This window comes from Haliaeetus albicilla, chromosome 18, assembly GCF_947461875.1.
Source record: "Haliaeetus albicilla chromosome 18, bHalAlb1.1, whole genome shotgun sequence".
NCBI classification, from domain to species: Eukaryota; Metazoa; Chordata; class Aves; order Accipitriformes; family Accipitridae; genus Haliaeetus; species Haliaeetus albicilla.
Genome location: NC_091500.1, coordinates 15,469,712 through 15,481,030, shown reverse-complemented (window position 1 = coordinate 15,481,030; position 11,319 = coordinate 15,469,712). Strand labels below are relative to the sequence as shown.

The window sequence follows — 11,319 nt, the reverse complement described above, 5'->3', positions numbered from 1 at the left end:
CCACCTTAGATTCTGAGTTTCTAACATGGAACATGAAAGAATCTAAGTAAGCATCAATTTTTCTGAAAATTAGGTCTCTTCCAGATGCCTTCCAAGTCAATGTACTGTGATCCTATGTCACCCATCAGGTGGGAAGTCCATCGAGGACTGGCACCAGCAGATCAGAGTGGCAGACTTGCAGGGGCAGGAGCAGGTCAGAGCTGATAGCACGAGGCTGCGTGACAGCGCAGGAGGGATGCTGAGGGCAGCCCAACAGACTCCCATAGGCCCAGTGAGTAACTGGAGTGAGCCGAGAGTGCGTTGCTAGTACCCGATGCCTGTCCTGTGATGCAAACTGACATTTCCTTTGCCATGTCAGACATTTGCAGCAGTTTGGCAGCTGCATTAGTTTTGGTTGATGCACAGGAATAGCACCTTGTTCCCAATACTTCCAAAGCTTAAAGGCAACTCCATGCAGCAGTGAGTTTCCCTCTCAGCTGGGATGTCACAGCTTGTCTCGAGACCCCAGAATAAATCGGTTTAGGAACTGTTTCAGACTTTAAAAAGCTCTTCATGTTGTAGTTTGGGATAAGGAGGATGACAGAGGCAAGTACAGCTGATTCTGATGTTGCTGTTGAAAACAATGCACTGTCAAACCACAGCCTGTGTGACTGTGATACCCTAATCCTCAAGCTGACAATGCCTGGTGGGCTGCCAACTATCTTCACATGCTGCCCGGCTTAGTGACACTCACAGTGATGAGAGACCACGTGCTAGCAAGAGGCTACTTCTCTATTCAATGCTGTATTTCCAAAGTTTTCTTTTTCCATCACTTAATTTCCGACTTGCTGAATTTGCGTATAGCTTAAGGATAAATATCAAACATAGCTGGGCATATTTGTTCATTTGATAATCGTTATCAGCTCTTACCTAACACTAGGACTCTCCTGCAGTAGTACGCTATAAATAGCCCATTTCATTATATAACTCAGTGGAAAGATTTAGAAGCCTTTGCCCAAAGTCAGAGATGTGTCAGAAGGGTTCAGGGGTTTTAATAGCAATTTTATTTCACCAGCTACTGCAGCCAGATGCCTTATAAGCAGAGGAATAATAAGTAATAAAATTCAAGCTAAAGGTTGTGAATTTGAAAGTATATCATAGCTGTGAATTAGTGGTCAGTTTGGGCACAAAGCCTCCTCTAGGCATGATCTTGGTGACAAAGCTGCCATTCCTGTCAGCTGCCAGAAGTGATTTCAAGATGCTGGACTTGGCAGTCCCTCTTACAGAACCAGAAGTCTCACAGCTATCAGGGTGAGTTTGTCTGAAGTTACATGGGGCGAGATCTATAATAGTTGGATTCTACACTCTGGTACTAAACCAAACTGAAACAGAAGACTGAAAGGGACAAATGGAAAAGAAAATGGCCCTCTTTCAAACTTGATTGCACAGAACAGAAAAGCTGTGCTGCTTTCACATGCATACAGTTATGGTTGTGGAGTTGTGCAGCTGTGCAGAAAGGCAGAATTATATTTTGACATTAAGAAGCCGTCTTGAAAACAAAATTAAACCATTAAAATCCGTACAAAATATGATTGATGATGGTAGTAAAATGTTGGCAGTGAAAATTCCTTATATTCTGTTCACAGAATTTATAACTTGGCAAAGTGTCTGACCATAAAAATCTCATATGAAAGTAAGGATACTAACTGCTTGGAAGTGAATTTGTGTTTGTCAGGCTCTAATTTTTCACTGAACCTTATGACTTAATTAGGATACTTGAGGATTCAGTTGCAAGGAAAGTGTGCTCTGGTTTACTGAGCTCAGGTTTCTTGCTCTGACTGCTTCCAAGAACTTCAGCAGGTAAAATTAGCAAGCAAACATGATCACTGGGAAATTATATTCTCTGGAGCTTTGTTGTCAACAGCTAAAACCTGAAGGCAGCATTTTTGTATATGGCCAAAACCGAGAGTGGTTTTAGTAGCATATGCAAAGAATGGGGGAAAATTATCAGCTCAGGATATCGTCTGAGGAGGAAGACCAGCCAGAGACCCTCACGGGCTCCCCTTGGTCTTGGGTAAGAGCTTATGCCCTAAGGTTACATAAATAACACTTAAAGCTCTGGAAAAAAGTAACAAGCTGTGCTGTGTGAACCTAGACAGAGCTGAGTATCATCAGCTTTTTTACTCTTCTGTTGAAGTTTGTGTTTCATTAATGGTTAGATTGTCTGTTCCAGTTCTATCTGTGGACATTTTAAAAAAATATGAATGGGGAAAACCTTCTTTTGCTTCAGTCGTGTATGTCAGACGCTACAAGAAAACCTGGCTGATTCTGTACTGTTTGCTTTGCTGTCTCAGTGGCCGTGTAAAGCAGCACTGTTGAAAGATACCTTTTAGGTACAATGGAGGGAAAATGATGTAAACAATAGTGTAAATGTTTGCTCTGAAGGTCTGAACTAAGCAAAGAGCCAGTGAGACCCCTATTGCAAACACAGAAATGTCTTGCTATAATTTTTTTAGTAAGATAGAAGCTGCCTTAATGAAAGACAATCATCTGCACTGCTGGCCCACTAACAGTGGTTGCATGGTCCTGTGTTTTAAGATCTGGGTGTGATGCCTAATGCTGCTAGAGAGGATGTGGGTCAGTACGGTTTTCTGATGGAAAGAGAGAGGATGCATTCTCTCGAAAATGGCTTCGAATGGAAGTAGGAACAGCTCTACTGATGGTCTGGGAATTCTCCAAGTTTCAGGAAAAGGTGGGGGTGGGGGTTGGAGGGTGTACAACCAAGGCTTTCAATTACTTAAAAAAAAAGCATTAAAGTGTTTAAAAAACAATTATATGTCTTGAAATTAGTATTTATGGTTTCATTTCATAACCTTAAATTTCCATATCTTTTTATAGACATACATATCTATGATTTTTCTCAAAATGTCAATGTATGAAATGGTTTCTAAGTGTTTGTGGTCAGGCATGAAGGTGTGTGTAAGCATGGAACTGATATTTTCTGCAGATACCCAAGGACTTATCAGAGACAATTGCTTTTTGAAGGTAAAAGGCACAAAATAAATTGGCTTAGCTGATGATAGGAATGTGGACTTAAAATAGTCTCATCTTTGGAGGAACATGCAGGGAGGATGAAAAGGAGTGCCAGTTGTTCTCACTATCAGGACACAGGTTTCCTGGTGAGCAACAATGTGTGTGTGTGTTGGTGAATGTCTATTTTTGATGGGTAGGAAGATAATTTATAGATGTCAATTTCTTAATTAAATTTAAGTGGAAACTTCCTGTTTCCACTGAAAATCCCCTACAGGCTGAGCAGAATAGAGTCTGGGTGTGCAGAGGTAGGTACTGAAGAGTTAGCTGATGGCTGGAGTGCTAAGGAACATCTAAACCACATTCAATATAAACCAAACTCTTGAATATAAACAAAGGCAGCAGGGATTTTCAATTTTTTTTTTTTAAACTTCAAACATCAGTGGCTTTCTGGCTATCAATCCTACACAACATTTTGACTATTGCATTTGTATGATGTGTAGTTTAGCTTAAGTTTCCTTCTGGGAATTTTCTTCACATGCAAGTCTCTTAAATTACCAAGGGAAATCATGGATCCCACTGCTCCGTAGAACAATCTGTTCTGCAACAAATGTGTAAGTTTCATTACAAGTTAAATAAATAGTGATATTCAGCATATAAAGCATATTGGATTTCTGATAGATCGTTTGAAACTATTGCTATTGGCCTTTAGGAGTTGCTGACTCTGGACTTCTGCTAAGGACTTCAGAAAAGAAGGACCATTTGCCTCCATAGATTTACTGAAGTGCTTCTGCGTGTCAGTGTATTATAGAGTACAGAGAAAATTGTGGTCCTTGGAGAGGATGACGGAATACATATATGTGAGAATATTAAAAGCTCATAATAGACAGCTCTTCGATAAAACGATTCCCTAGGTATGCAGAGATAAATGTATAAGCCCCAGGCTTTGACATGTAGCATGTAATTAAAAAATTACATGCTTCCAGAAGCAAAAATTTGTTTTTAGAAGCATCTAGACCTCAAAACACTTCCCTTGATTTACCATGATGTTGCAAGAGGATCACACAAATATGATTTAATACAGACATTTTCTTTCCCTAAGGATATGAATGAGATTGTACACTTCTGTCCTTTTCAGTGGAGGAATAAAGAAAAAAATAACAAATAAATTACGCACCACTGAGAGAAGCTGATATAACACAGTGGGGATGGTGGTGCTAGAATTTAAACAGACGTGCCCTTAGACTTGAAACAGAAAGATACTTAGGATGACAGCTTTATGGTAACTACACAAATTAAGCAGCAAGAAAAAAATTACATTCAAAACTGCATAATCAGTTCAGTTTCTTTTCCACTTTTGACCAGTCATTGGCAATGTGACGGCATGTGAAGTTTAAATAGAAAATTGTGACTAACCTGTGTTGTTGGAAATGGGAATGTTCGGAAGGGAGGACTCTACCATAGCGGTGTGACCTGAAGCCCAGGTTGCTGCTGGACTATCTCAGTTATGCTACCCTTAAGTATTTGCCTTTCTACAACTGCTGTGAAAGTAAGATAATCATAAATCCTCTGCAATTGTTATAGTGCATTGCCACAACTTTGTATGGATAATGAAAATGTGGATACCTCTAGCCCATTCTTGCACCAGTTTAGCCCATATCTAAATTGGGGAGAGGCTGCTGTATGCTATAGTGCTCTTGTGTTGGGAAGAACTTATTTCCCAGTTCTGGCTAGCTTTCTCCCCAGTCCATCCCTGCTGCCTGAAAGCACTGTACTGGCAATATCCCCATGTTGCACCCTGCAAAGGCAGGAGGAGGTGATGGCTGGGGAGGTGAGAAGTTCATGATATACAGAAAGAGGGTAGAAGACAACATGTCCACCTCGGAGGAATGGTCTGGCTGTGATGGAGGAGTCAAATATGGCAGTGCTCTGCCACCAGCATTTTGACAAGGCTGGCTCTGCCCCACTCCCCTCTTCCCACTGGTGACAAACCCTGTGTATCAGACTCTACCAACCTGCACACAGTGACAGTGTCTGCAAGTGTCTGACAAGCTGGGCCATGTGTTACTGGCAAGGAACTCGTCCCAGCCTCACCATTAGCGTAGGGCTGGCACTGGCAACTCCATTTGAGCATATTTGCCAAACGAGAAGGGCTGGGGAGCTGGAGAAGGCTGGGACCATTCCTGCACTCACCTGTGCCTCCCTGAAACCATGCTCACCCTGGTCCCAGTGGTCGGACACTGCTGCGTTGTGTGGTGGCCCCATGCTGCCCCGTTCGCTCTGCTGGGGCAACCCAGCGAGGTGGTGGAGCCACTATGGCTTGTGCCCACACAATGCCAAAAAGCCAAGCCAGGCCATAAGTAACAGCAGCAGCGAAAGGGTGCCGTGGTCGGGACATCTGTGTGCTGGGCACGGAAACATGATTTCCCGTTTTGTGTTGGGGACAGGCACATGTGGGGCAGGTGGTGGCAGCTGGACTTGTGTCACCTGCTGTTGGCAGCTGGGCGCGAGCGTGATGTGCGGGGATGAGGCTGGTGGCGGGGATGTGGAGGAAGGCTCTTTATTCCAGTGATTAGTTTCTTTGGATTCCAGCTTTTTCATTGTTTCACCAGTTCAGTCAGTTATTTTGTTTTTAAGAATGTGCTTGAAATCCCCTGTGCTCTGGGGCAGGCAGCTGTCTTGCCAGTGAAGGATGGGTGGGGAGATGCTCTGGGGGAGAGACATCGGGCTGTGCGGCTGCCTGCTTTCCAGGGAGAGACACCAGCTGGGACAGAGGGGTCCCAGAGTGGCTGTGGAGCTTCTCTTCTAACCAAATATTGCCCAAAATGGCCACTGCTGGGCCATGTGTGGAGAATGTTTCTGCTCCTCCAGCCTGAGGCAAAGAGCAATCATATTCAGCAGGGCGATGGGAATATCTCGGATGGAGACATGGTGCCTGGCCTGACTTGCCCCCCAGCATCCCTGGGCATTGCTGCCCTCCTGCTCTGTCCTCCAGCAGCCCCAGTGGCTGAGCCATGGGGGGATTTTCTGAGTTACACTTTGCAGTAGGCATTGAAAACCAGTAACATATTTAGCAAAAAAACCCCCACACTGGAGAAAAGAGAGTATTATTAAAACATCTCCAAGCTCTCCACATGGTGGTGTTTCTTTCAATTTGACCCCATAAAGATTTCTTTTTTAACCTGATAAGTAATAAAATACCATGGGCTGTGTAGCTTAGCTAACAGGTGATGTCCATGCTGTTCACATTTAATTACAGAAATATCTAGGAGGGACATTGAAAGTACTCATCCACCCTCATTATCACCAAATTTTAGAGCAGGACTTGGCCTGTCAAAGCATAGCAGACACAAGGACATGTGTGCAAATACCTGAATCAAATACAAACTTCCCATATGGCCCTAGGCAAAATTCAGGTTTTATTTTCCAGTGTTTCCACTTATTGTAGGTAGCTCTGCTCTGAGATCCCAGCTCGATACCTTCACGTTCAGAGGAATTTCTACAAATTTCACCTGAACTGCAAGCGCTGAGCATCTGTGAAAATCCCCCCTGAGCTGCTTGTACTGGGTACTCCAAGTAAATGGGCACACTTGAAAACTAACCTTCATTTCCCTCCTCCCCCCAACTTTTTTAGCTTAATTTAACCTGAAGCTTATATTGTATTTCAAGATCCTCTGGGATCAAGCCTTATAGAAATGCGAAGTCTTGCTGCAATTAAGTTGCCATCTGCTGCCAGCGCTACAGCTGCAGTTGGTGCTGCCATGGGAGAGGGACTGGCTTGGCTTCTCAAGGGCACGTTTCTATCAGTCTCTGCCCAGTCCCAGGCCAAACCACTGGGTCATTGATAAAACACTGTCATTTCTCCAGGGCTGCAGGCAGTCCTGGATTTACCAAATTCCAGTGGGGATAACAATTTAATTAGCATCAGTTTCTCTGGAAAGCTAAAAACACCTGCGTGTTTCTCACTATGAGACTTCCTGCAAGAAAAATGTAATCCTCCGTAAATTGGAAGGAGGGGGCTAGGGCCAGAGGCTGCTCTCGCCCCATCGATGCTGTGCCGGCTCAGCCCAGCCCGAGGTCAGAGCCCATTTACCTGCGGGCTGCAGTCACCTCGAGTGTCCCGCACTTTACAGAAAGGGTGTCCCCGGCCACTCTGACAGCAGGAGAGTTCCCAGCTGTCCCCACAGATGGGAATGGTCTGGGCTCTGGGACTGCCCCATCCCATGGACCTTCCCCAGTGAAGGATCTCTCACACGGGGCCTGACTCCCCTTGGCTTCCTGACCTGTGGCTGATCTGTACCACTTCAGGCACAAGGATTCCACTACAGCCCTACGCACAGGGTGCACGGTGTGGACTCTTGTTCTGTTTGACTTTGGTGGGCCTTTTTGCAGCCATCTGCTGAGCAGACCTCAGGCTTTTCAGAGACAAGAGCTTCTTTCCCCCACGGTGGCCTTACCCCACTGTGCCTGGCAGGTCAGCAGCTGCAGCCTGGGGAGCAGGTGCTGCCTGGTTGCAGCCCCTTGCTCCCGTTTCGGAGGGCTGACACTGCAGCAACCGGAGGATGTATTTTTGCAAGGGTAAATACGTCTCAAAGGTATTCACTGCAGATCTGCTTTCCTTCAGCATCAAGCACATGTGCTGCCTTCCCACCTACTGAAAAAACAAACAGTAATTTGAACCCGGACCCTTCCCTGTGGTTCACCCTGGAGCTCCCAGAGCACCATTCTGGGGAGCTGACCAGAGACTGAGTCCTTTTGCATTTTATTTAGAGCAGATTGCTGGAGGTCAGCAATCCTTCTGTATCTGCGGATCATGTCTCAGAGAGCCTGCCCTGTCTTAATATAGGTTTGAAAGTTCAGCTTGGTCCATGGGGACAAAAGGCTGTGAGGGCAGTAAGTGGTAGGCAAATAGTATCAAGGCTGTCAGCTGCTTCGCCCCCCAGTTCCTGTCGCCTACGCTGCCTTTGCATGATAACCTTTCTTTGCACGATGATTAATGCTTTAATAACACTTATTTATCTTATGCTGCCGTAAATGCAAAGAGAGCGTTAACCTCTCTGTTTCTGACTCTCTACTCCTCGTAGTGGTCTGTGACAGCTGAATCTCACCTGGAGCAGGAGTTTGCACCACATCAAGGCCACAGCCTAAGGACTGGTCAGCCCAGGGGTGAGCTTCAGCAGCCCTGACCGAGTGGCTAAGCAAAACCTACACTAAGATCTAGGCTGCAATTGCAAAACACTCCTAAACATGGAGCACATGAGAAAAACCCAGTCCAAAGAGGCAGAAAGCACAAACACATCTCGCAAGAGACAGGGCTGCCTTAAAATCTGAGATTTTTGAAAGCAGTGATACATATCTGTTTCCTGCTACCCACTTTCAGACGTCCGCGTTCAAAAATTTATCAAGCTCTTACCAGTCATGGCAAAGGTTAAAACTTTTTTCCACTTAAAAAGTCCCCTGTCTCCGGGAGATAAGAAAAATCTTCCTGAAAAGCAGCAGAAGTCTGGCGCTTCCACTGCAGGTTCCCAAAGAGCTTCTACTCCAAATCAACTAGCAGATAAGGGCTGGGCTCTAATCAGCTGAGTGTTTCCCACCACCGTCACCCAGGGAGCCATGAGATCGGAGGTGCCATAAAGGGATGCGCATGAAAAGGGACCATCACGATGGCATCCCAGAACATGCAGCCTCTGGTTTTAATGGGCACAAGCTGGGAGCATTATCGGAGAAGACCGTTCATGGCAAAATGATTCAGGAAATGCAGAACTGTCTTCTACTTTGCTGAAATTATATTATAAGGGTGGGGCTGGTGTTAAGGAAATGGGAGCAAATGGTGTTGTGGATCTCATTGCTTTTACAGAGCTACAAATGATTAAGAAATTGCAAATGAAGTTGCATATGTCGAGGGCTAGAGACAGGCATGGAAGTGAGCATGGGAACGGAAAGCAAAGCTGTGCTTGCCTGTGGAGTAAAGGTGCAGCATGAAGAAAAGGGCACATTTTACTGCAAAGCCTTGCACATGCCCATCATGACAGGGCACGCTGCCTTACAGCTCAAGCCCCCCCTCCCAGTTTAAATGCATGGTGAATTAGAACTGAGGAACATTCCACCTGGGATTGGAGTTCATGAAATGAGGAGGGAAAGTGACCCCAAGACCATCCTCAGAATTAATTTTCTCTCTTTTGGGACCAGTAGGCACCCTCACAGGAAAATCAGCTGCTATTTTTATAAAAATTTACCAGTATAATGTCATATATATGAATGCAGAGAGAAAAAAGAAGTTCCTGAAACTGTTTCTCCTTTAACCTATGCTCTGTATTGTTCCAGCTGGAGCTGGTACCTTCACCGCCATCCTCAAGCTCTCTGTATGCCTGTGCCACTGCCCATCGTTGCTGTATTGGGATGGTTTCCCTGCAAAGCTGACAGCAAAGGAGAGTCTCCGGTCAGCTTTGCAGAGCTTCTTTGCATTGCAGCCTGTCAGGGCCTGAGACTCCCCTGACGGGCAGGAATTTTGTGTGCTTGCACGTGAGTTTTGTATAGGTTTCAGCAACTGAAATTCTGCGGCACTGCCATGGTGCTTGGAGGCAGGAGTCAAGAGTCTGTTTATCCCTCAGTAGTACCACTTAGAAGTTATAGCTCTTTAAATCTTCAACAAGTGGCAAGCTGTGATTTTTATCCTTACAGTCTCACAGGAAGTTCATCATCAAAACCACAGACCACAGCACAAAAGAGCAATCATTTACACGAACACAGCAGGCACTACATTGAACTGTTACTAGGCAATGGAGACATGCCCATCCACAATAAGTCCTTGATCCTTCCTTCAGAAAGGCCAGGAAGAAAATACTTGATGGAAGAATTTATGTGGTTTCTATATTCTCTTGCCCTCTCTTCCTTTTTTCCCTTCTGTCTTCTGAATTTCGCAAAAGCCTTGGTCTGATCTTGAAGTAATGCTGGGTTTGTGGCATCGCTGCTGAAATGCACTGCTATAATGGATGAGCAAATTGTCCTTTGCCCAACAGAGATGGGGCCAAGGGATTGCATGGCTGCTCCCAAGCAAGAGAGGCCAGGAAGCAGCCCCCTTTCATCAGGACCTGAGCAAACAAGAAAAAACTGCAAAAAGAAAGAGGCTGAACATGGGCAGCTGGTCTAAAAAAACCTTTTTACAGGTTTACAAGATCTGAATCTGTATTCAGATACAATCTCCCTCCGAAGTCAATTGTATCAGTCATCTAAGGATGATCCCTCAGAGGAGTAAGATTTTGCAGGATTAGTCTAGAAATTAATCCAGTACACAGAGTATTGCTACTTTTCTTTGCTCCTTCTTCACTTCTTCAGTGGCAAAAGCTGGAAACTTGGAGCCTTTGAGCTAAGTGGTAGATATCTGATCCATGGATCAGGTGAATTTTTTTAACATTTTCTTCCTTTAAATGCAGAGCCAGTAATGTGTCTGCAGAGTCACAAAGACAGAAAAGATGTTCTTTTTCATTCCAAACAAATCCTATAGTTGCTGCTTCAATTCATTGATTTATTAATGGTATTGTCTATCAGACCAAAATAGCCACATTGCAAATTCTGTAATATGGAAAAAATTTAGTGAAAATAACCGTTTCATGAAGACAATTTGCTAGAATTCCCTGAAGCCCTTCTGAGCTACAAAATACCTTAAAATGAAATACATATTTTTCAATGAATTTTCATGAATAAGTTGCAAACCCCAGTTGTGCTCCTTTCTGCTTTTGCAGTTGTATTGCTTCCAAAAGGCCTCTAAAGTGGAGGATTTCTAAATCAAAAGTGACCTCCAGTGGTCACACACATTATTTATGGCTAATGCCTGGAATTTATCTTCCTCTTGTTAGAAATGAGGCAATGTGGTAAGTAACAGCCTGCAGCGAGCATGGTCAATTAAATTGGATGCATCCTTTAAAAAAAAAAAAGGTTAATTAATCTGTATGTATCCTTACATCCAGATATTTTGTATACCTGCTAACCAGTATGAAAGTTTTTCATTTACTTACCTTTACATCAGCATTTTACATCTCAGAGGTGGTTTTTTCTGTATTATGCTGGGGTATAATGCACCATTTTCTTTGCTCACCCTCTGCATGTAGTAAAGCTTTGATGCTAATATCCTCCATATAGCAGTCTGCTACAGGATGGAGATGACCTTTTAGAAAGCAAGTAATAGATCATCAAGCATCTCAAGGTTTTTACTTACACAAACAATTAGGAGCTCTGCATAGCTTTGCTAATAAAGCCATTAATTTTCCTTTAAAATCTGGAAATCATGATGGATTGCCCTATCTTTTCCTA

At 44.1% G+C, this 11,319-nt stretch overlaps 1 protein-coding gene across 2 annotated transcripts in view; it reads left to right on the top strand.

Moving 5' to 3' along the window:
• Nucleotides 1-1,838: 1,838 nt before the first annotated feature.
• The window catches only part of LPIN1 (lipin 1), an 85,180-nt gene continuing 75,699 nt past the window's right edge, over nucleotides 1,839-11,319 (top strand). The window contains exon 1 of one of the 2 annotated variants that reach the window (XM_069805782.1): nucleotides 1,839-2,053. In XM_069805782.1, coding sequence (XP_069661883.1) covers nucleotides 1,964-2,053 — 90 coding nt within the window. In that variant the 5' untranslated portion in view covers nucleotides 1,839-1,963. The remainder of the gene's footprint in view (nucleotides 2,054-11,319) is intronic. The other variant, XM_069805777.1, reaches the window with a different exon arrangement.